The sequence below is a fragment of the Episyrphus balteatus genome, chromosome 4, assembly GCF_945859705.1.
Source record: "Episyrphus balteatus chromosome 4, idEpiBalt1.1, whole genome shotgun sequence".
Taxonomy (NCBI): domain Eukaryota; kingdom Metazoa; phylum Arthropoda; class Insecta; order Diptera; family Syrphidae; genus Episyrphus; species Episyrphus balteatus.
Window position 1 is genome coordinate 11,567,814 of NC_079137.1, and position 26,722 is coordinate 11,594,535.

General features: G+C 30.4%; 1 protein-coding gene and 1 long non-coding RNA gene across 5 annotated transcripts in view; one reads left to right on the forward strand and one right to left on the reverse strand.

Moving 5' to 3' along the window:
- LOC129919857 (uncharacterized) overlaps positions 1–26,722 on the reverse strand; it is a 181,781-nt gene that overhangs the window by 143,816 nt on the left and 11,243 nt on the right. The window contains exon 1 of one of the 3 annotated variants that reach the window (XR_008773127.1): positions 9,358–9,400. The exons of 1 other annotated variant lie outside the window; for it this stretch is intronic. This is a non-coding gene — a long non-coding RNA (uncharacterized LOC129919857). Of the gene's footprint in view, positions 1–9,353; positions 9,401–26,722 lie in introns of those variants that run through there. One more of the 3 variants, XR_008773126.1, reaches the window with a different exon arrangement.
- The window catches only part of LOC129919855 (uncharacterized), a 42,709-nt gene continuing 19,851 nt past the window's right edge, over positions 3,865–26,722 (forward strand). Inside the window, exons 1-2 of one of the 2 annotated variants that reach the window (XM_056000942.1) lie at positions 3,865–4,908; positions 22,796–24,153. In XM_056000942.1, the coding sequence (XP_055856917.1) occupies positions 4,857–4,908; positions 22,796–24,153 (1,410 nt within the window). In that variant the 5' untranslated portion in view covers positions 3,865–4,856. The remainder of the gene's footprint in view (positions 4,909–22,795; positions 24,154–26,722) is intronic. The other variant, XM_056000944.1, reaches the window with a different exon arrangement.

Genomic DNA, 26,722 nt, shown 5'->3' on the forward strand with positions numbered 1-26,722 from the left:
TTTCATATTCCCAAGGCGGTGCTTTTTTTTCGAATCTAATTTTGCCCATAATGTGATTTGCAATAAGCATATATAGCATGTATATATAAAAATAGAAGCCTTTATATGAGTAGGTATAAGAGAAGAAGAAAAAAAAATCCACACACTAATGTCCCTTTTGCCTTCTATAGTAGTCCTGTCCGTCGAGGTTGATATACTCATCTCATTTGGAGTAGAAACATTCTATTGGTATAACCTAATTAACTTTCACTCGGTGGTGGTGGTCGTCGTCGTCGGTCGTTGTCGTGATGTAGTCGATCTCGATATATATGTATATTACCGACGAGTCCCTGCAAAAGTACACTCATAGTCCATTAATGGGTACTCATCCTCTGCCTATATCGTCCTTTCATATCGTGTATAGATTTTTTTTTCTACTTCTCGTGTGCCTGGTTGGAAAACATATCTGCATGAATCAAATAAAACACTCGACCAACAACTATGCCTCTACTCGTAGCATAGCCAAAACGTTCATACCTACAGTCTTTTCGACATCAACAGAAAAGAACCTGTAGCCTGAAAATCTACCACCACCACTATAACCATCACAACAAGCCATATTCTACTGCTAGGCAGGATATTTTGGCTCCAGCTTCAATAAACCAACACCAATAGTGCCACTGGACCGATTCCCGATAAGACTGTAATCAGGTGCGGCCACCACCTTGTAATGCGGTCTTTCACTACCAGTGAATCACTATACTACACCATATAAAAATCTATATAAATAGAGATATAGGAGAGCTTGTGTCTATGGCTGAAATTAATATAACAAACTAAATCAGATATGTACACTTCCTCGGTGTGAATTGGAAGGAAACTAGAACAGTTAAGGGAGTGATAGTCTATAAATCAGGGGCGTATTTAACTTGTGGAAAAAAAAATATGTCAAGAGCCTATTTGTTAGTATTTATGTTTTTCTATGAAAATTTTAAAAGTCAAATAAAGAATTAATTTAATATAATATATTCAGCTCTATTCAGCTCAAGACATATTCATTAATATTAAGGATTTAATAAAAAGGAAGTTATCAGCAAATTTTAAATTAATTTTTATTTAAAATTACACCTATTCAGCTAATGTTTTCAGTGTATTCAGCGCATTCAAAACATTCTTTGGTGGATATTTTTTAACAAATTTTCTAACGAAAACCAAGTACTTTACTACTTAATCGATTGGTATTTCGACCAATGTGGCATTATAGACATTATAGAAACACGATTTTATATTCTTTTCAAAACTATTTAGCACTAAAACCAAAAGTTAGTACTCAGAATGTCTCTCTATTTCAAGGAACCTCATTTTTCCTATTTATTTCAACGAAAATTCAGCACTCTACTTTTAATAGTTAATGTATTCAACACTAACTTTTTAACAAGTTATAAAATTCTCAATAATCAGAGCATAAAGTCGCCTAATGATTCCAAGGTATTGAAAATAGAATCAATAAGGTTACTGGGTGATTCAGCACTATTGATAGTTAAAGGGAAAAATACAATTAATAATCCGAATGGTTCTCTTTTTTTGTTGGGTTTTATTTTTCGTCTTTAAAAATTGATAACTTTGTATATGAAAATAATCTTGGATAACTGAATGTGATTGCATATTCAGCACTTAAAGAAATTTTATCATATAAATCAAAGATCTTTAAATGATGGAAATTTATATTCCCCCGAAAAAAAGCTTTTCATTGCTGAATCCATTGTTTTTTAACCGTACCCCATAGTATCCAAATTATAAAGTGTATTCAGGACTATCCTGCATTAAAAGAAAGATAGATAATAATCAATTAGAGATCTCTATGTTTTTTTTTTTTCTGAAGAAATTATAAACAAATGTATAAGCAGGTTCTAGGGAGAAATGTAAACAGAAAGCAATAACTAGAATGAATTCAGCACCCATTAGAAAAACTTTTACAGTGGATTTGAAAACCGACTATCAATTGTTAAATTTACGTCCTTTACTTTTTATGTTACAGTCTGATTTAGCCAAGGAAATAGATATTTCAGACATATACAGCACTATTCAGCGATATTCAGCACCAGTTATTATTTATTTATTCGACCAGAAACATACAATTAATTAATTAATTAATAATGAATTAATTGTGACGCAATTTTTAAGCACAACAATATTTAAATCTCAGCGGTTCCAAAAGTCGATTTTATTTCCCGAACTTAAATCCAAAAAAAAAAAAAAGAAAAAAATCCAATTCTTACACTTGAAACCACATTGTCCACCATTTTCAACTATATTCAGCAAATAATTTCAGAATGGATTTAAGAACGCAGCATATTCAGCAGCTCTTTTTTCTCGAAAATTAAATAATTCACTCCTGAATTAAACCTTAGTAGTTCAAAAATTTCTGTATTTCATTTATCTGAAACACTGACCGGCTAAATCAATTCAGACATATTTTTGCAACCTATTTTGAGCATAGTTTTATTTTATTCAGCATTTATAGTAAGATTTTTTGATTTCTTAAAATAAAAATAACCATTTTATGTAAGTAATTTCATCGGATAAACATATCTATTGTATATCGACGCTTATCTATTTCTACTCAGCGTTTTATTCTATTTCCTGGAAGAAAATAAAATGTTTAGACAACATTCAGCACTAACAATATTTTTCTTTTTTCTCTGAAAAATCAATTCTTTACTGAAATAGATTATTAATGAAATAATTTTTTTTTCATATTCAGCTCTATTCAGCAATTGACGAAGAACTAAGTCAACAAAAAAAAAAAAAAAAAAAAATGTATAATTCCTTAGAAAAAGTCGTTTTCAACTAATTCAGCACCATTCAGCACTTTAATTATTTCTCATTTTCAACCAAAAATTAACCAATCCACTCCTGCATCGATTGTTATTTAGACATATTACGAACTACAGTAACCTAATTTTAAGGATCACAAGACCCAAACCTCTGATCTCATATTGCATATATTCTCCTCTTATAAGGGCATCCCACCGTATGAATATGTTGATATTCCGCCACATAATCCACTCAACACAAATTAAAAAAAAAGGGGAGAGACAAAAAAAAAATATAAACTCGAAAATTCCCCCCTTTTGCTTGCCTGAAAACGAACTGAAAGATAAGGACGATTAATCCTAATTTATTCGCTTGACCCGATATTGGAAAACCGCATGACATCGAGTCCGAACAATTGGGGTGATTAACTGCTTCCTATATAGTTTTCGTACGATATGTGGCACACTGATGGAACCTACCTACTCTGCTGACTGCTGAAGCTCTAGAGAGTGTGTGTTGTGTTGTAGTTGGTGGTTTTTAGGGGTTCCTGTGTGGTGTTCTCTGTACCTTGTGAATGAGTGTCCTGCATAATTTTTCTGTAGAACATCACCAAAAATTGCATTAAGGTTCGTCTTGTTATAGAACACTAAAATAAAAAAATAAAAAAAAAAGTTGGTGAACTTTACAGAAAAAGAGAGAGAAATTGAGAGTGAGACAGCGCATGATTCTCTCTTAGGAAGATTCTGCACAATTTTCCACTCCTCAAAAACAGAGTTGCCATTGAAGTTTTCTCCATAAGGCTGTCAAAGTGCACCTTGTATTTCTCCAACACCAAGATACATTACTACCGTAGGATAACACAGGAAACACATCCTGCATCATCATCATCATCATCATCATCATCACCATCATCAACAAGCACACCAACCATCTCATCTGATGGTACTGCTGCTGCTTCTCTTGTATCCTGTTTCGTATGTTGGATCTCTATATCTCCCCAATACATTGGGGGTTATTCCTTTTTTTTCGTTTCGTTTTTTTTTTTTTGTTTTTGTGTCTAGTTAGGACTTAGCAGACTCCGAGGCTCTGTAATCATCTTTCGGTTTAGTTGTGATTTTGCCGGTGTACCGTGATGTCATTGCGTCGCAGCATACCCAACAGGATCTTCTTCTTAAATTTATACATATGCACAACATAATCACAAGGACACTGAACTAAATGTCAATTTTTTGTCCTTAAGGATATTTTTTGTCAAATATTTCTTCATAAAAAAAAAAAAAAATATCAAAGAAAAAATAAAAAAGGATATCAGTGTGTTTACTACGATGAAGAAAACAAAAAGGATACATCAGAGATCCTTATTTGATGACAAGAATAATATTTTATGTGAGAATCGGTGCGGCGGGTGTTGTTATATTTCGTCCTTGATTGATGACCAAAATGTGAATGACAAGTGAATTGTTTTACATGTTTTTGTTTTCATTATATTTCCACCACAATCCAATTGAAATATATTGAAGAATAAAGGATTCTTTTTTGTTTGTTGGGTTTTCCCCATATAGCTATTCAATTTTGAATAAAGGATAATAATTCAAAAGTTCAATCGTCCTAGTTTTTTTTTTTTTGGTTATTTTTTATTCAACTATCACGGTCGTGTGTGATTGTCATTGTCGTATAGTCCCCGAGAGTGTTCGATTTTTTTTTTTACATTGTGTGTGTCCAGTTGGCTTGTGAACACATTGCGGAAGATCCTTCTGCATTCACTAGAGAAATTGTTTGTTTTTTCTTCCACACAAAACACACAGAAAAGGATTATCCCATTTGGCAGGAGTATCCTGATCGTCGTTCTTTGCCCAAAAGAGAACAAAAAAAAGAAAAAAAAAAATTGCGAAGAAAACCTAGTCCACCTATAATTTATGTTTACATTTATATCTAGTGCTGGTCACGTCCTACTGTGCAAATGCGGAATCCTTTATAGAGGTGCAGAGATATACACTATCCAACAACAACGTCACTACAACAACAGGAAATCGTTGCATTAACTTATATATCCAAGGAGGATGCTATCCCTTGCATGGCTGACAGTATTTATTATTTTCGTATATGTTCCGGGTAAGTAAACACTCCTTTTGTCGTCCTTCCGTGTCGTTTCGTTTCGTCGCAAGGATATTGCATATACTTTTTACAAAAATAAATTTTTTTTCAAGTTTGTCCTCGATGATGCTGCTGTTTATTTTTTTGACAAATTTTTGGCACAGTTTTTCGTGTTGTTTTCGTGTTCTAGTATGTAGTTGTCTAGGTCTAGAAAAAAAGGACATTCTCGACAGGACCTACTATCACACATACACACAAATACAGTAAAACTCATTCTAACAAACAATAATGTGCGTCTTTAAGTAATTTTTTTTTTTTTTTAAGAAAAAAAAAAGGACCTTCAGTAAGAAAGAAATTTTGGGGGTATTGGGGATCCTTGGCTAGAGGGGTTGGACTATATATTTTTTCGTCCTTTGGGTATTTCTTGAGGAAAGAATCTGTTTAAGTATACATACGATATGGAGACTCGTAAAAAAATATTTTCTCGTTATTTTTTAATAGGTAAAGTTTAAATCGGATTTTTTTTTTGTTGTATTCTCTGACTTCTTGGCTTTTGGAATGTTAATCCAAAATATTATAAAGAAAAAAAAAAAAAATACACACAACAACCCAAAAGAGAAAGATAAGAAGTTGAGATAGTTGAGTGTTGTGATGTGATAGTCATCTAGGGGATAGTTCTGTGTATATTTTGTGGGGCAAAAGTTATATTACAAACAAAATAAAAAAAAAATAAGAAAAAAAGGCCGAAAGAAGTTTTTCTTTCTTGATGATGGTCCTGTGCCCAGAAGGGTGTTTTACAGGATAATTCTATTGTGATCGTTTGATATGACGACGATATGGAAGAGTGGAAGTAGTTGAGAGGATACTATACCTAAAGTTTGTTTTCTTCTTCTTTTGGACATGGACATTGATGGTCTCTTTACTACTTTTTTTTTTTTGTTTTTTTTTGGGGTCAATATGTATCTTGGTGGAATATAATCTTGTTTGATATAAAATATTGAATGGATAGCGATAAAAGTTAAATTGGAAAATAAAGGTGGTAAAGGATATTTGGGATTTTTTTTTTTTTGCTCCTTGATGTTGGAAGGGTATATTCTATAATTTATGATCCAGAGTATAAGAGTGTGGTTTTGTGTTCTTTTTTTTTCATAAATAAATGATTTTTGGTGGAGAGATATTGAAGGAGATATATATTATATGACTTATTGATAGACATGAAAAAAGGGATATGTCTTTTTCTTTAAAACGAGAAGAAAATATAAAGAAACCTTGTGTGATTGAAGGTTTTCTTTAAAAAAAGAAAAATCCCTATTGTATTCAAGTTTTGAATTGGTATCTCTGGTTTTTTTGTTAGAAATGATTGATGTTAGGTGTGTCAGTTTTGAATTGAGTTAGGGAAAGTAAGAAGTTCTAGTCTCTTGTGGTACTTTCTGTCAATGTCTTCATAGAAAAATGGAAGTCTGTCAAAATATCAGAATAAAACCCTACATTTTTTTCTCATTTTTAATGCATTAAATCAGATGAAAATGTCAGATTTTGCGAAAGAGATAAAATGATTAGAGTACTCTCGAATGTTATTCTTAAAATAGGATCAGAAATTAACAGTGATTATAGGACTTTTGCTACCCAAACTAACAATTTTACTCCTATAAAGCTTTACAAATGATTCTGTGGCTTCTGTAAAGCTTTATAGAAGTAAAATTGTTGTTAGTTGGGTATTTTGTTTTTTTTTTTTTTAACCACTGAATAAACTACTATACATTAATTCTCCATTGCAAACAAAAAGGTTAAGCCCTGATTTTTCAGTCGTCAGTTAGACTATTAGTCAATAGAGAAAAAAACTTTTATTCGTATTAATAAGCCTTAACTGGAGTTTATCTGGCTATTGAAAAATCGGCTTTAAATAATTAATTTTCAGTTTATTCAGGACTGTCGAACAAACATCACAAAAAGCAGTTTTAGATGACAACATTTAATTTTTTAGAAACCTCAATTTTTGAAAACTACTTGCTAGAGATCTGAGCTCAAATCCCAACCGCCTCCACATACATATTTTTTTCAGGGGAACTGCTTCTTTCTAAAAATTGACAAGCCCTCTGAGAGTATCATTTATGGTGGTGGTTTTGAAAAATTAAGTTATCATTTAAAAAATTTCAAATTTATCCTTATAGAATGACTAAATTTTTAACGAAGAATTGGGTGAAGTTGTTGTAGTAGTCTGGTTCAGCACTCAAGTGTGACAAAAAACATTTTTCAAGTGAAATGACAAATTAATGGAATAAAAGAGTCTGACAAACCAACAAACAATATAATTTGAACAAAATTGCATACATTTGGGCTGAATATCAAAGTTTTAAGTGTTTTAATTTCAAAAAGTTGAGGTATACTACAAGAAAAATAAAAAAAAAATGTTATGTAAAATTAACTAAACTAAAAATTTGTAGAAATCTATTTTTGTTTAACCCATTTCCGGCTAACGTTGCGTTTTCGCAACGTCATGTTTGAAGACTTCTGGAACTTCTGGAACTAAAAAATTATTTGGAAAGATAGTCAAATTATCTAATCGACCTGTTTTTTTGTAAAAAAGTTTTTTCGAGCTTTTTTGGGGCTATGAAAATTCGAGTTTTTCAAAATTTTGAAGTAAAATTTTTGAACTTTTGAAAAATATAGTCAAAATTATAATTTTTCTAAATAGTCTCAACTACAGGTAAATAAGGGTTCAAATTATATTCTAAAATAGTGCTAAAGTAATTTATTTCAGTTGCCTGCTTGTCAGGTAAGGTTGATAAGCATTACGTTGCGTTTTCGCAACGTTAGCCGAAAGGGGTATCAAAATTTTTGAAATAATTTTTTTTTTACATTTTTTGAATAAATTTTATTTGAGTATTTTTATGAAGAAATGAACCAAATAATACACTGGGAAATGAAAGATTGTTGAAAATAAAATAAAAAAATCTGTAATAAGTTATACATTATAATTTCGTAATTTTATGCTTTCAAAGAATGGGATTTTGTGCGGTATTCATCGAAGTATTTTTGATGAATCGGGATATTACATTTCTTGGAGGAAAAGCAGTTTGGCTAGAACACTTACAACGTCGCAATGGAGCTCTTCATTGGGATTTCCTTCTCTTTGGATATCTGGTTCATTGTTTGTTTCTGATCGCAACGGAATCTACAATAAATATTCTAAATTCTAGTTTTGGCATTGGTGTTTCCTTACCAAACTTTTTGCAAATGCCATATATTTTCAATACTTTTAGGAACGCTTCTCCAGCGCATTTGATAGTCAAATATAATTGAGCAGTTCGAATCCAATAATTTGCTTGTAGCGTAATCATATAAATCAATTCCATCCATCGTTATGATGTTTTCACGAATTGAATTTGGCATTGGATTGTTGACAAGTTTTCCCTTTATTCGATTAAACTGTTTTGCCTAATATATTGGTGGATCCATCAAATGATTTGATAAGACTGTTACAATTGTTGTTCCAGCGAACAGGTGTAGTTTAATTTTCGTTATCGAATGCAAAATCAATGAAACCATGATTTATTCTCATTTGCTTGAGTTCGGTCAGCTCTGATTTACCACTTCTATTCTCACGAACTATGAATTTAAATACAACACAAGAGTTGGTTTTTTGCTCTGCATTTAGAATAAATCAAATTACCTGTAAAAAGACAGTATTCTAGTTTGTGAGACTTAAAAAAAATTGTCGATTGCTGGCGGGTGCGGATTTGGTTTATCGATTTTTGAAAGGAATCAATTCAGAGAAGTTATCACTAAGTAAATTGCACTACGATAAGAATTGAATGAAGTAGTAACTTTTATCATTTTTTTGACAACATCAAACATACTGTCACCAAAACGATGTCGCAAGTGTTTTAGACAATACGTTTTTTTGTGCAAGAAATTTAACTAAACATTAACTAAAATAAAATCATAGCTCTTTCGTAGTTTTAACACAGAATGTTTGGATAAGTTTTGATGGGTCCTAGTTCAGGAAAATTTTTAAATGCAATGAACTAGGTATCCTTAAATTGAATACTGAGAAATAAAAATACATAAATTTATCGCAATAAAACAGCTATTTCTACGAAAAGTTTGTTTCAATATTCAATTTAAAAAAGTAACTAAAAACTGGACTCGAAACTCGAAATATTTAATTTAACTTAACTGCATTTCAATAGAAAATACATAGGTAAATCATTTAAAATTTCGAAGAAATCGTTTTTTCATATCGTACAAAATATAGAACGTTGTTAGAGTTCTGTTTACTAAAATTCCCCATTAAATATTTCCAGTTATCGAAAGAGTATTTTCAATTTGGCAAAAATAAAACAGAAATTTATAGACTGAAATTTTTGATTCCACATTTTTCTTGAGTTTTCATTTATTTGTTTTTTAATTTTTTAAAATACATACCTAAAATAATTATTTTAAAAACAAATACTTATTACTTACTGCAAATAGTTGAATAATTACTTTGATTAATTTGAATCATGTAGGTACCTGGAAGTAAAAATAAAATATTATTTGAATGATAAAAGAAAAAACAAATTAACAAAATATAGCTAAATTAATTAAAAAATAAATATTAGTGTTGGTTGTGTTAAAAAAAAATTCAAAAAAACCTTCCATACTCTGTTCGTTCACCACTCAGTACTTAAATTAATTCGAACTTATTATTTAGTATTCACTGAACACTATTGAAGTGGCATCAAAAATCATCAACATTGAAAAAAATAATAGTACACATACGCCACGGTGACCCAAAATGTTAATGGTTTATTTAAATGCAAAACTTAAATATATAAAAAGAAACTTTTATTCGTTGTCATTAAGAACATAATTATTCCAAAATTAGGTAGAAAGTTCTCAAAAGAGATTTAAAATTGATCAAAATCATTTATATTTTTATATTAACAATCTGTCGGCACAGGGGTGCGAATTTGGAAGGACAAAAATAAAAAGTGGTCACAAAAAAGTGTCTTTATAAGGGTGATAATTCATTTTTTTGGAATTGTGAATACAATATTCGAATTCCTCGGAATATTCTACGGCAATTTCAAATATGATTCTCTATCAAATAGTGAGACCGAAAAAAGTTCTAGTGACATGAAAAAGTACAAACCAAATTCGCAAATGGAGGTGTGCCTACAGAGGGTTAACACGTGGTTTACATAATTTTCAATTGATATCCTTGTCAGAACTTGTCAAAAGTCATCTCTGCTCAATTCTACAAAGTACAAAGCCATATAATATAAAATACATAATTGCTTTGATGAAAATCACCTCGTAAAAATTGATTTTAATTATTTTCTGATATTAAATGTATAATATTGCTTTAGTCATAAGCAATTATAAATGTCCTTTAACTATAACAAAAAAATGCTTTTAAATTGATTTTTCAAATTTTATTTAATTTTTCTTTTATTTTTTTTTTTTTTGTTTTTGTTTTGCTTTTTAATATTCATGTCAAATGGAAATTTCAATTCCTCCTGCTGTTTTATATAAAATAAAATTCAACAAAAGCAAAAAAAAAAAACAAAAATGGGAAAAATCATAAATTTATTGACACATCTGTCTCTTGCAGAGACGACATATTTATACTACATTTTCCTCAATTTTCATTCTCTCTCTCTATGATCTGAATAATATTTTTCAACAATATATAAGTTGTTGGCCTTATTTTCTTCTCATTCCAATTTTCAATCCACTCAAAAACTTTTCCATTTATTACGCAAATTCACCTCTGCTCCTATACATATTTCTCAAATAAAATACAAAAAAACAAAAAATAATATATAAACGTACATATATAAAATAAAACAGAAAACTGAAATTCAAAAAAACTCTCTTTTCCCAGTTTTTGCATCAGCAGGAAAAGAGGATCCCTTTAGTATATTATACATATATATTCTCCAGGTCCTAGAGATGCAGAGCCCTAAATATTATTTTTCAATTTGGAAACTTATCAACATCACACATTTTATAGAGAAAGACAAAAACGCACACACACACACTCATTTTTTGGAAATGGCAGAACATCATCACATATTCGCATTCAAATCGAAAGTACATGGATGAGTGAAAAACTATTAAAATGCAAATTAAATTCAACTTTTTACTTTGCATACCTAATAGTTCGTTTTTTTTTTTTTGTATTTTAATTTTATTTTACTGACTTTTATATAAAACAAATTTTGTATAGTTTTTATTTTATTTTTTTTTTGTTGCTTTTAATGGTTTTATATCTTTGAGAATTAAAATATTACATACACACGGTTAGGTTGATTTTTTTTTGTAATTCTCTTGCGTGTTAATTTGTTAAGCATTGAAATATGCAAACAATTTTTTTTGTAGCCAAAGGGACAAAAATGGAAGAAATAAACGGATTAATGTTCAAAATGGGTTACATAAACTTGCTTTCACAGAACATAGTTACGGAGATGAACATGATTTTTTGGTTAAAATTTTCTGTATGTATAATTTTCAGTTATGAACTTTTAAATTTTTTAATAAAAATTTCAAAGATAAAATATTATTAAATAAACAACCACTACTACTAGGAATAAGCTTGAAATTTTTTTTGAAAAAATATTTAACAACTTCACTGTCCAATTAATCATTTGTGATTCATGAATTGTATTTTTTTCCATGTTTCCTACGTTCATGAATCATATAAGATTCAAAATTACTACTAAACGAATATTATTCTACGTCCCCATATAAACTTGTAGAAAAACATCTCTACGTTCTTGCTTGGAAAAAAAACATCAATATCACGTCCTATGAATCACATTTGAACATAAATTATTTTTTGTACCGCGTTTACAGCGTCCATGAAGCATATGCGATGCATGAACATGTATTTTTAATAACGGATATATTTTATACAAAAAATTAGAGAAATAATTTTAATATCCTTTTGTATCTTTATACAGCCCCTAAATATGACTGCAGTAAAAATTGAAATATATTTAAGAAAACGCATTTTTTTTTCAAACCAACATAACCCATATGATTTCAAGGTATTTTTTAACGCTGATTCCAACAAAACCCACAAACAAATCAATCTGACCATCCCTGAAAAGCAATGCACCTCATTCATGTTGATCTGACACAAATATCTGAAGTGTAGTTTTCAATTTTTTAAAATCTGCACCTTATCTTCAATCCAGGAAAATTAGGACTTGTGGACATGAGATTTTTTAGATTTTTGACATAAGTTATAGAATATCCAAACAAAGATAGAAACCAAAAAAGCCTATTAGCACTAATTCCAAGATTGTACCAAGATGTTTTTTAGTGCATATCCCAAAATTTCCCCTTTTCTCAAAAAATACCATTTTGTCATAGATATGAATGTTTTTTTTGCATTGCATTGTTTTGATTTTTAACCCTCTGTAGACACACCTCTTTTTTGCGAATTTGGTTTACACTTTTTCATGTCGCTAGAACTTTTTTCGATCTCACTATTTTATAGAGAATCATATATGAAAATGATGTAGAATATTACGAGGAATTCGAATATTGTATTCACAATTCAAAAAAAAAATTATTTTCAACCTTATAAACCCACTTTTTTGTGACCACTTTTAATTTTTGTCCTGCCAAATTCGCACCTGTGTGCCGACTGAGGGTTAATGATAATGGATATAAAAACCTTCATGCAAAATTTGGTTCCGCTAACTTTTAAGGGTTTTTCGGTAGTAAGTTAGCAACTGTTATAATAATACGGGTTGACAGATGATATCATGTATCATATGTGTATAAGTATATAATACCATCCTCTCCGAGTTGCGGAAATGAGATTTTTCTAGACTTTTGAGGTATGTTATAGAATGCCAAAACGAAGGTATTGAGCAAAAAAAATTTCTATTGGCATTCATTCCTAGGTTAAACCCTATCAATCTAATCTAAATTGAGTATTTTTATTACAATGTTCTTAGAGTGTATAATCATTTTTAATGAGACCAACTTACTATAACAATCATCTTATATCGTTTTTGGTCAATAATCATATTTGATTCATAGGACGTGTTCATATGATATGAACACTTACTACGTTCATGAATCATATGTAAACACAAAGTAAAATTTTTTTTAACAAAGCAACAAAATTATTAATGGAAAAATAAACATTTTGCCTCATATCTGAGTCAGTCGCAATACTTTCAACCACCAAAAAAGTTTGGACGTAGAGAAGATTTTGAATCAATTTATGTAGGGACGTAGAATATTTTTCATATTTATGATCATATATGATTCATGGACGCTGGAAATACGGTGCAGAAAACTTCTATGTATCAAATGTTATTCATGGGACGTAAAGAAAATGCCTGTTTTTCTGATAAAAAATTATGAGCGTAGCTACTTTATTTTACCAGTTTGTATAGGGACAGTGAAGTTGTTAAAGCTATTATACATTTCGGGTTTATCAATTCTTATATTAAAAAAAAAAAAATTTAAAAAAAACGGCCTTAAACGATTTTGATTTTTTTTTCCTAAAATTCATTTTTTTTTAGGCAAAAAGTCATTAGAAATGGTGTTTAAGCATTTATAAAAACTGATGTTGTATTTTATTTTTACAATTGAACAAAATTCCTGAAAATAATCAAACTAACGTCCCCTTATTTTTTCACAAATAGCCTTAACATTAGTTCCACTGTTACCATAAGAGAGTACGAGTTACCCAGTCGTAATTTTTTTTAAAAATTGATTTGAAAATATCTGTAAGTGATAGAATTTTTCTAAAACCAGATTTAATTTCACAAATACATATTCAATTTTTCAAAGTGTCAAAAAAATTATTTGAAGGATAAATAAAATTGGATTTTTACAGACCACTATTAATAAACTAAAATTTTGAAAAATATGCTAACTTAAATTGGGATTTTGCAAAATTACCATAATAAATAAATTCAACAATATTATGGATCGTTCAGATATGGAATAAAAACTTGAACAAAATTTACAATGTTCAAATTATGATCTATTCTTATTTGGATGAATGGACATATAATTATTATTCCTGATCAGTCTTACGTACAATCTGCGAAAGGAACAGGAAGTACAATTTTCATTTATTTATTTATAGTTAAAAAAGAGTGAAATGGCATGGATGGAAGTTATCAACTATGAAACTTTTGTGTTGAACTTGAAATTTGGCCAATGTTTTAACAAAAGAGTTGACAAAAAGCAAATTGTTTTATTTACACTACAGTGCACTATACTGTACAGTGCAGTGTACTGTTACATAAGCACGTAATGTTCCAAAATTTTAAATTGAAACTCCTAACTCAAACTCCTGTAAAATAAGTATTTTAAGTGTTTTTTAGCATTTGCGTAGGGTTGCCGAGTACTTGTCTTAATTGTACAGGTGGAACCCCATATTTTTAAGGTAGAACAGAGTCCCAGCTAATAGTTGATATATGTATTTTTGTAGAACGTTGAAGCCCCTATAAGAATACATCTTGTTAACTTGATCACAACAAAAACATTACTGTTAAAAAAAGAGCCAAGTTCTCCTATGTTGAAATTATGCTGGCACAAAAAGTACTGAGATGTAAAAGTTTACCAAGTTCTAAAGTTTGGGTTCAAATTCGTATCAATAAAATTTTGATTGTTCTCTTGACAATTTTTCTTTTAATTACCGATTTTTAAAGTTATTTCAAAAATTGCCAAATAAACAATCAAAATTTTATTGATACGAATTTGAACCCAAACTTTAGAACTTGGTACACTTTTACATCTCAGTACTTTTTGTGCCAGCATAATTTCAACATAGGAGAACTTGGCTCTTTTTTAACAGTAATGTTTTTGTTGTGATTTCACTACTTTTTGCAAGGTATGGCTGTAGAATTGAAAATCTCTATATTTGATGAAAATTCAGTGAAAATGGGCGGTTGCCACGCCCCCTGGCTGAAATTCTCAAACCTTAAATCTTTTCCTTTGTATAAACTACCAGCTCTACCATTCTACCAAATTTCAAGATTCTACGATAATCAGAAGTGCTCTATAATATTTGATGAAAATTCAGCGGAAATGGGCGATTGCCACGCCCCCTGGCTGAAATTCTCAAATTTTAAATTTTTTCCTTTGTATAATCTACTAGCTCTACCATTCTACCAAATTTCAAGATTCTACGACAATCAAAAGTGTTCTATAATATTTTATGAAAATTCAGCGGAAATGGGCGGTTGCCACGCCCCCTGGCTAAAATTCTCAAACTTTAAATTTTTTCCTTTGTATAAACTACTAGCTCTACCATTCTACCAAATTTCAAGATTCTACGATAATCAGAAGTGCTCTATAGTATTTGATGAAAATTCAGCGGAAGTGGGCGGATGCCACGCCCCCTGAATTGAAAATCTCAAATTTTCGATTTTTTCCTTTGTATACACCACAAGTCCTATCACCGTGTAAAATTTCAAGTTTCTACGATATCGGGAAGTTCTCCATAATTTTGATGATCTGTCAGTGAGTCAGTGAGTCAGTGAATCAGTGAGTCAGTGAGTCAGTGAGTCAGTTACGGTTTTTGCGATTTTTGAAGCCCTATATCTCAGAAACTACTCATCGTAGGAGGCTGAAATTTTGTGAGGTGTTTGGTTTTGACCAGCTCAACAAATGTAGCGAGTTTGAAATTTCTAGCATCTTTGGTGTGGAAGTTAGAGGGGGGTCGAAAATGGCCTGAGTTGTTTCCTGTAAATAAGGGTGTAGTGCCAAAGTTGCTAGAGAACTTGGCTGGGCACTACCGTGCCCCTTGATAATAATGAATTTTCAGCAAATTAGAAAATTAAAAAAATAAAATATGTTTTTATAATTTTTTTTTTAACTTTGAACTCGAATATCTTTCAAATGGTTAGATTAATAAAAAAAATTAACAGCACCTTTTTTGTGAACCAATCAATTTCCTACAAGATTGTGTCTTGCGCGTTTCATTATTAGAATTTTTCAATTTTTTACAAAATTAAGAACAAAAAACGAATTTTTAAAGATTTTCTCGATTTTTGGACCTCAAATATCTATTAAACGGTTAGATAAACCAAAAAAGTTTATAAGGCCTTTTTTGTAGAGCGTTTCAATTTCCTACAAGAATATGTAAAGAAATTTGCTAAAAAGTAAATTTATAAAAAAAAATGATTTTTTTAAGTAGAAGCTTGATGTAAAAATGGAAAATTGCGAAGCGGAGGATCTTCCCATTAATATAAAGAGTTCATATTTGGTGTGTATATTCTGGAGGTGTCTAGCAATTGATTTATTTTTAGGAGTACAAAATCAAAAAAAAAAATTTCGATTTTTTTGACCCACCCTAATTTGTATATTTTCAAGGTTCTGTGATGAGATCGTTAATTTTTGTTTTTACAATTTAAATTCAATGGTGATAAATTTATCATTTCAGTTAATTAAGAACCATAATAGCCTTTTCACACCAGACCCAAAAACGCGGTTTATGGCAAAAAGTTTTCAAAAACCTGAAAAGCGTTCACACCACAAATTTACAGGTTTTTGTTTGACGTTTAAAATTTTTTGACATATAAATGTCAAGTTTTCGATGGGATTTAATTTTTGTTGTTTAAATCAGCTTGAGTTCACAAAATTGATCAAATAAAATAAACTCTGACAATTTAAATATAATTTTATTTATTTGGTCGGTAAATTGTGTAGTTTTATTTTAATTTCTTCCGGAGAATAATATTTTGGCCGCCCCTCAAATTCTGTAGACATTTTGATGTAAATATGACTGTTTTCTCTGCTGCCTTTGAGCTGTGGCTCCTTTTCAGCCCAAAGTTCCAACAGGAACTCTTCATCTTCGATCCCCCATTTGCTCTGCCATTTTCTATAATTAATGAAAGAAATAAAAAAAGAAATTTGATTTATATTATCAAAAAAATCAACAAACCGCATTTGTAAAACAACTAGTTATCTTTGCATGTCAGTTCTTTTTTTTTTTTTGTCTGCTGTCAGTTCTTTTTTTTTTGTCTGCTGAATTGTTGCTGAATTCCTCAAAAGGTTTATTTGGTTATTTCGTTTGGAGTTGAATGTTTTCATTTTCAGGTTTTTGGCGAGTTTAATCAAAAACGTGTGTTTTACGAAAACTTGTGATTTATGAAAAATGTATGGAAAAACTTGTGTTTTTGATATAGGTTTTTAGGGTTTTTCGCAAAAACCGCGTTTTTGGCTTGGTGTGAAAAGGATATAAAAAGGACCACAGAACTCATATTTATATAAAATCCGATTTTAAAAAAAAATCTAAGATATCTAGGTACCTACTGCTGATCAGAATTAATTTTTTTTATGAATCCTTAAGTTTCCCTTAACCAACCACTGTCACTTAAAAAAACTAAAAACCAAACTTTACATACACTTTCCGCCACTTTCCATAGCAATTTACTATCATCATTGTCTTTTTTTATTCTTTTTCTTTTTTTCCTACTTTTTTGTTCTACATAAGTTTTTTTTATAACAACTTTTTCAAGCTTATAATTGCATTAAATAAAAAAAACAAAAAAAAAATCTACTCAATGCGGTGGCGGTAACGACTCTTCGACAGGACATAGAAAGGATTCACCATCGCTTATAAATTGCAAAAGATTAACTTTCAGCCAATAAATGATTGCCATAGAATTGGCTTTGGCTTTAGACTAAACTATTTTGTTGTAGAGAGCAGCAGAAGAGGAGTAGTTATATACATTTATATATAATTGGTGGTTCGAGGTTTGTTATAAGCTTTTGGAATTTCCTGGTCGCTCTCTCTCTGGCGCTAATGGGATAAAGAGAGTTTAGAAAATTAATTGAAGTTTATGAAGGAAAATATCTACAGAAAGAGAGGGAGAGAGAGGAAATAAATTAGTTTTGTGCGGTATTAAAGATGCAATTTTATTTAATTAAGAAGATTTAAATGTGAAAAGTTGTAGCTGTCCAATTAAACGATCTATAGGCGGGAGCTCTACCAACTTACTTCCCTCATTTAAGCTATAGCTTTTCCTTTTCATCCTTCTCAATTTCAAATCGGAAGTGGAAATTATTGTATAATTTATTAAAAAAAAAAAGTTTCAATTTTATTAATTGAGTTACTTCAATTAATTTTAAATTGAGGTGTTACCCGCTTGAATTGCTTCAAGCTTTTGCCAATAATTGAGCGTTATGTTCGCGAAAAGCGAATTTAATGAAAATAATATTGTGGCTTTGTGTATTGGTTGCTTGGTTGAATGGTTAACTTGTGTTATGTAGTAGATATACACAAAAAGGTATGAAATGGAAACAACAATGGGACTTTGTAATAAAACGATTAATAAAATAAACTTTTTCTGTGTGGAGTCAATCTTTTGCATGATTGAAATGTAATTAATTATAATGGTTCTTTTTTTTTTTTGTTTGAAGTATTCCCTAGAGTTTGTTCTATTTAAAGCTTTAACATTTAAGGATATATTAATAATTCAAAAATGATGATGAATGGAAAGTACTTAGAGATATTTTTAGAAGAAAAAAATGAATTTTTATCCCACTTCTGAAGCAATGTTATTTTCAAAAATGAATAACACTTATTCAGAAGTGGGATATGATGTAAAAAGAACAAAATTATGTAACATTACATTTCGTATTTGAAATAATAACAAAAAGGTAAAAATTATTTTCCATGGAAAAAGAAGGCACTTATATTGTGCCTTCATTCGTTCAATTGATTGCTAATTCACAGAATTCTAATTCCTTCAATAATTTCGATGACTATGTTTGTTGTGTAGATATGAGAGGAGCACAGCAAAACTCTATACGTTTGCATTTTTCGTTGCCTCCTCCAATTTCACTAATTGGCCAATTTATTATGCAAAGTTCATTATCAATATACACAGAATATTAGCCTTGGTTATATATATCTTCTTTCAAATTACGCAATGTTAGAGCAGTCCTTTTATTAGTGAAATTTCAGCTCATGGAGAAATCAATGATTTGTGTAATTCTTTTGAATAGAACGAATACAAAAAAAAAAAAAAGAAATAATATTTAGGTTCTTTAGGGAATAAGGTTACATTGAATAAGTCAATACAAATTGTGTGCTTTGTTTTGAAGAAAAATAGTTGTTGAAAATACCAGATGAAGTATTTGTTTAAGAATTTTGCAAGTTTGAGTGCTAAATTAATTCCACTTCTGACATTTATGTAAGAAATTGTTTTAATAGTTTGATATATTTATGAATTTTACACATAAATTTAGAAGGAAATTTCTTCAAATACAAAGTTTGAGTCATGATTATCCCACTTCTGAAAATGTAACAAACAAATTATATCCCACTTCTGACACCAACGTAAAGAAGAAAAGAGTTTTTGTTTTGGGATTCGATAGGCTTAAAAAAGAATTTTTTATTTTTTCTTGGAAAATTTCAAAATATAAGTGTAGACCGTTCCATGAAGTGGGTTTACACACTTTACGAAGAAAAAATAATAATAAAAAAAAAATGTGTTTGTAAACACTCAACATGGTAAGATCTTGTTAGCAATCATCAGTAAATGTCCATAAACTTAAAGACCCAAAACTTCAATTTTCAAGACTATTAAAAATTCTTCATCAAAGTCGTCTATAAAAAAAAAACATTCCTATAAACTATTTCTTCTGTTTCATTTTTAACTTTATTTTTATTACCACGATGACGTTAATAGTATCCATTTCTATTTCTTCTAAAAACTGATTTTCCACTTCAAAGTTTTTATGACATTTCTAAAAAAAAAAAATGTATAAATAAACAAAAAAAACCCTCACGGAGAAGGAGAAAAAGGCAAAAGTCATCATTCTAAGAAATAAAACATACAAAAACAAAAAAAAAACTTCAATTTACTCTTATAGACTCTAACAACACTAAAGAAAACTTAATTACCTTTTGCTATTGAATAATTTCGAATGTTAATTTCAGTTGACAAAAATCCATTAATTTCGCAAAATAGTAATGTCAACTTTAATTGATAGCTAGTCATTTATATATTCTATTCTCACTGTAGAGAACAAACAACGAACAAAAAAAAATGGTTAATGGGGCATTTTAGTAAATCACATTTCCAGGAAATTGCTCTTTAATTTATTTTATTCATTTAAACATATTTTGGAGTTTGATTAGGAAAAATTCTGAGAAAATAAAATTGATGTTCACAGCAAGAATGGATGGGAAATCTGTTTAAAGGTAGAACAACTAGAATTTATTAATTTCTTAAAAAATAAAAAACAAGGTGATGCCTTATCAAAGTCGCTTTGGTTTTAAGGTGTGTTTAATTTAAGGAATCATTTTGGACAAAGATAATGAGTTGGTATTCTTCAGCATGGTTTTAACCAAGGCGAAAAACTCTTAATACATTTTAGTAAAAACATCCCAATTCTGATATTTAATGCAGCACATTGTGTTTCAAGCAGTTTCATAGCTCAAAGCTGGATTCCACCAAGTAGTTTGATTTTCTAATGAAAGTTTCAAGAAAATTTTAGTCATTGTTTTAGTGATTTTAGGGAAAAAAATTTAGTAAATGTTTTCACAACTTCTGAAAACAATGTTACAAATTACATAGTTTTGAATGATGAAGTTTTTTTTCCTAATTTATAAAAGAATATCAAAGATGGAACTCAATTTATTCATTTGATTTTTGCTACACATTTAATAGTAGGTTGCACAATACACTTAGAAAACCTTCAAATAAGGGTGATCGTAAAATTAATGTCAAATGTTATAACAATAAACGATTTGGAACAATTGAAACCCTTTTGCATGAAAAAATATGCACCTTCGGACAAATTTTTTTTTTACCTTGAGGTCATCTTAATTTGAAAAAAAAAAACTAAGATTCAAATAAAAATGCAATTTAAAAAGAAGAACTAAACAAATAGTGCAGTTAAAATAAGCATTTAAACAAAAAATTACCCTCATGAAACTTATGACAAAATTTGGTTTTGGAATAAGAACCAAAAATTTTTTTTTTGCGAAAAAAAAAGGAAAGAGTGAAGATTAACAAAACAGTAGAAAACAAAAATTATCATATGTTTTTGAGTATTTTTGTATGCTAAATCTAATGACATAAAAATAGAGTCAATACGATTGCTTTAAGAAAAGTTATTCCCTATTAAACCCAAGGATGCTTTTTTTTTTACTTCAACAGGTAAAATTTAAAAAAAATACAGTAAAGATAAAGGATCCATAAAGTTCTTAAAAATATTTTTGGTGAAAGGGTATTTTTTTACGGATTGAGTTGTGTATGGTACATAAATTTTGTTAATTTTTAAAAAATTGGTGTAAAAGAAGTGAAAGGGTGTTTTTTTTGGAAATATCTAAGTAAAATTCGATATAATACCTTTAAAACCAATGATAAAATAAATGATACCCTTAAGAACTTTATTAGAAATGCTGTCTTTGCTATAAGAATTACGAATAACATAAGAGTTTTTTTTTTTTTTTTTGATGTATCGAGAAATGTGGTATGTACTATTTCAAAAACTGAGTAATAGTAATAGTACCCTATTAAAATTGAACAATTACGATACCTACTTTTGAGATTGGAAGAAAGAATCTTAGTTGCATAAGAATATCATGATTAAAAAGGTGTTTTTTTTTATTGGAAAAGAAAAAAATTGATGGGCCACCCTAATGAAATTTGTTAAAAATTTTACATTTGGGATAGAAAGCAAGAATAAAGAGTTTTCATAAAATAATTTTGGGTATCGGAACCAAAATAAAATGAGTTTTGGAACAAAAAAGATGTTATTTTGTTGAAGGGAACATGAGTATTTTCTATTAAAAATCGCTTTTAAAAGTAATATGGAAAGGACTCAACTATATTTGGAGGCAATACAAAAATTTGGGATGAAAGGGTGTTTTTCGAGCAAGAGAAATGTAAGGATATTGAACGGAAATTATATCCTGAGGTATTTTTTTTTTTCTTTACTCAAAAATATCAAATTGCACTACTATTTAAAAAAAAAAAAAAGTGTTATTCCCACTTCTGAGACCATGTACTCGTGCAATTTTTTTTGTATATACAAAAAATCAATGCTTTTTATTCATGGTTAGTAAAAACCAATTTTTTGTCTGGGAACTAATTTTTTAAGGTTTGAAAATATGTTTTGAGCAAATAATACTTTCAGCATTTTTCAGATAGAAGTTGACTTTTTTTTTCTAAATTCAGATTTATAACCTATTCTCATTTCATACGTTCTTAAAAGTCACAAAAAGTTAAATTAAAAATGTTAAAAAATATCATCAAGCTCAGATTTTATTTAATTTACAAATTTTTTCTTTTTAAAATTTCCCTTTCTTAAAAATAAATTCAACGTTTTTCATTTCCATACATTTCAAAAAAATCAAAAAGTAAAAAAAAAAAAATCTATTCCACTTCTAACACCGATGTAACTGACTGACTTCTAGGAATTTCTTAATAAACAATATTTTATATATATTTTTATGAAATGAGACAGATTGAATTTGACATTCGATTTCGAGTTGACTTTTGTTATTGAAAAAAAGAGACCCTGGGCCTTATTATAATTGGAACCCAACAAAAGTATAAAACCCTCTTTCAATCCAGGTGTACCACACCAATCAAAATTAAATTTTTAATAAATATCCATTATTTCTCTCAATGACTCTTTGAAATGTGTTTTCACAACCCTTTTCAATCATATTTTTCCTTCGACCCCTTTGCAAAGATGCCATTCTCATAAAGTTTGATGAATTTCTATTCCAAAAAAGGTCTTTTTTTTATAATTTTTTTTAAATATTAGCCATATCGCCCAGGCAGGACCTGTGTCAAACTCAATTACACTGTCTTATCCTTCTGAAAATTGTATATATAAAATAACTTCTATGCATATAAAACTTAATTTTAAAATTCCTCCTTAATTTCTCTATCTTTCTGTCTTTTTACAGGTTCAACATTAAATGTTATTGAGAGGTCCTCGTCATCTTTGTTGTTGTTGTCAAAATCAGATTCAGAAGCAACAAAGCTAGATAAATCATCAGTGGCATTAGTAGGTTCGTCGTCGTTGTCATTAATGCCAGGCGATGATGATTATGCAAAAGAAAAACTAATTTTTAGAAGAACAAATAACAATAAAACTGAAGAAGGAGAAATAATCGAGTTGAATGATATCACAGCAGCATCAGCACCAATCACTAGAAATACAACGACGACAACGATACTAGGAGGAAAATATCATCATCATCAGCAGCAGCATCAGCATCAGGAACATCAGCGAGAGTCCTTAAAAAAGGAACAAGTGTCAGACAACGCACATTCCGTTATAACAAAGGATCCATCAGCATCATCGCCATCATCATTATTATTATCGTCGTCGAGTTTGTTGAACATTGAATTGACACAGGCAACAACGTCAACGACAGATACACCAACGACAACGACGATATCAGCAAGGACGACAACAACAACAACAAAAACACCACCACCACCAACAGAGACGACAGCAATAAGAACGTGGAATAATTTAAATGATTTCGGAAATAGCAAAAATAACAATGGCCGAAGAAGTAGTAAGAGCATTTATGGGCAACATGAACCAACGCCAACACCAACACCACAACCACCACTGCTGCCACCACCCGCGGCACAACAACAAAACCGGCAACACTTACAGTTAGCATTGTTGTCAGCATCATCATCACTGTCCTCCTCATCGTCTGGAGGAACGCATCAGCAGTCATTGTTGAATCCTATCCCAGTCGCAATTCTAAGGAATACTACAACTGTCCTGCCTTTGCAATTAACGCAATCTATTCAAAATACGGCGAGTGTAATCATCCGCGGTAATAGTTTGAATTGGGGGTATGTTGAACTGGCTTCAAGTGATTCACCGTCGACGTCGTCGCCTCCATTCTCAATATCATCATCAACCCCCCGGACAGCAGAATTACCAGGAGCAGTTGTAGTACCAACACAACTGCCCCATCAGCTATCATCGACGACATCGTCAGCAGCAGGATCGTCATTTGTGCTATCACTGTCACCAGGTTCGTCGTCGTTCTTGTACTCATCTGAATTGCCATTAATGTCGTCCTCGTCCTCGACACTGGCATCGTCGTTGTCGTCGTTGTCACCATTGTCGCCAACTACTACATCTTTGTCATCGTCGATGTCGTCGTTGTCCACTACTTCAACTGCCAGGACAACGACATCCACAACGACACCCAAGTCGCCGTCTCTATCATCTACGGACGGGTATCTAAATATAACCAGCCAAGCTGGCACCCATGCCTATTTGCCGTGCAATGTAAGTATCATTCAGCAGGGTTGGATTTTATTGAAATTATTTGTGTGTCTGTTATAATCGACACAACTCTTGAAAACTCACATAGTTTTTTTTAGTTGAGAGAAGTAGGTATGCGGAAAGTTGTTGGCAAATGTTCAATTTGATTTTGTACTGGTGTGGTTCTAGAAGGAGGAGTTTTGAATTATGGGTGGGGGAGTTGTGAAAGTAAGAATTTCTTAACAATAGGATGATTTACTTATAGAAATGTTCAAAATTGAAAAGCTTTTTAGTTTAATTTCAATTAGGTTCCAAAAAGTGAATTTAAAAAAAATTGTGGATCGTATTTTACTCCACAAGCTTGCGAATGGTTAATATAAATAATTGGTCAATATTTCTCCTAAAAGGAACAAGCTTAACTTGCTTGTGGACTTTTTTTTGTACTGTGGAATGTATTCATTAATCATTCCACAGGTCATTTATTTAAATGCTAAATTAGTTCACGGCAAAATGTTAAATTTTTCCATACATCTTTATGTTTTTACTTGCGATATAGGTACTATAGGGCAAGTTTAGGATTCGTAAAAAAAATCGAACTCGAGATAACAATTTTACATGACATTACAATGATGGAGAATGCCAAAAAAGTGGGTCCGGCAATTCTGTCTGTCTGTCTGTCTGTCTGTCTGTCTGTCTGTCTGTCTGTCTGTCTGCATGCGCGTAGGAAGGGGGGGTCCTGGGTGGGCCAGGCCCACCCTAGAAAATCAATGGCCCACCCTAGAAAAACCGACAGTTTTACGAAACCTTTAGTCTGGAATTAGCTCCCACTAACATTTTTTTTTTAATATCGCTTGCTGAGAATTATAGGGCTGTATGTATGTTTAATAATTTAATTAATTTTTAAATTAAAATTAATTTTTAAATTAAAATTAATTTTTCAATTAAATTTAATTTTTTACAAAATTAAGATTTTTGAACGTCAAATATCTTTTAAACGGTTAGATAAACGAAAATGGTGTCCAAGGCCTTTTTTGTAGAGCGTTCAATTTCATACAAGAATATGTAAAGAAACCTTCTAAAAAGCCGATTTATAAAAACATGATTTTTTTTAGTAGAAGGATAATATAAAAAATGGAAAATTGCAAAGCGAAGGACCTTTCCATTAATACAAAGATTTCATATTTGGTGAGTATATTCTAGAGATGTCTGGCAATCTATCGGAGTATAAAATCAAAGAAAAAAAAATCGATTTTTTTGAACCAGCCTTGTGTTTATGTATATTTTTCTTAGTCAGCGATATGTATAAATACTCCGTTTATATGAGCAGTCTAAAAGGTCGGATTCAAAAATTAGCTTTTTCAATTTAGGCCGTGTGTGAATTGCGTTAAATTTCTTGCATCAGAACTTCCTTAGTGCACATTCAGTGGTAAAATATCGAACACACCTTGGAATTTGAAGTGAGCTATCAAAAAGCAATCCGTCATACGACGACGTATTCTATGGGTCAGTAACTTTTTATATTGAAAGATATTAACAAAATACGATACCATTGAGCAAAAAACACACATTTTTCAAAAAAAAAAAAAAATGAGTTACCCCACTATTATTTTAAAAAACGCATTTACCGATCGAATATATTATTAAAAATAAACTTTTGGCAAATTTTAAGTTATTAAAAACAACAGAGAGTGGCAAATTATTTGCCAATTAAAGGCGAAAATTAAATAATATGCACAACTGTGTCACGTAGTTGCTGTAAACTAACACTTATGTAAGTTTGCAGATTTAAATTTCAAAGAAATTTTGTTGATGTTGGGGAAGAGCCGACATTCAGGGCAAAGTTTTGTTAAGTAATTTTTTTTTGTTATAAGACTTTTTTGAGAAAAACTAAAAATGCAGTTTTACGCCTGCAAAGTTTAATCAAAATCTTTAGAGCCGTTTCAAGTTCAAGTTATTTGGTATAACTTGAAGAATTTGTATGGGGGTAATTAAGGTAGAAAAAGAACAAAAAAAAAAACAACTTTCAGAATTCTATAAAAATCATTTGTACCAAATTTGAACAAAATCAGTCCACTGGTTTATGGCTGTGGAAATGTGTACAGATGGACGTACAGACGCACGGACAGAATTCCTAGATCCACTTTTTCTTAATTCTCCACCATCGTAATGTTGGTTTTGATTAACACCTCGACACGAAACCAATACTTGCCTTATATAACCCTAGTAAAACCTAGTAAAAAAAATTGCACACTCATGGTTATGGCTTCAGGTCGATGATAACATCTGGCCCACCCTAGATGAAATCTCTAGCTACGCCCATGTCTGTCTGTCTGTCTGTCTGTCTCTATCTGGAGCTGCAGCCTAAACGAGTGAAGTGATTTTCTTCAAACTTGCTAGTTAGCAGTTTTTGGTGATTCCCTAGAGGGGAAATTGAAATTTTTTTTTTATGACCAAAACTAACGGTACCTGCCATATAACGGAAATAAAAAAGTTAATTTTTTTCAAAAACGGCTCTAACGATTTTGATTAAAATTTTTGTGTGTAGTACAACACATAAGAGCCAACTTTTTAAATAAAAAAAATATTTTTTGTA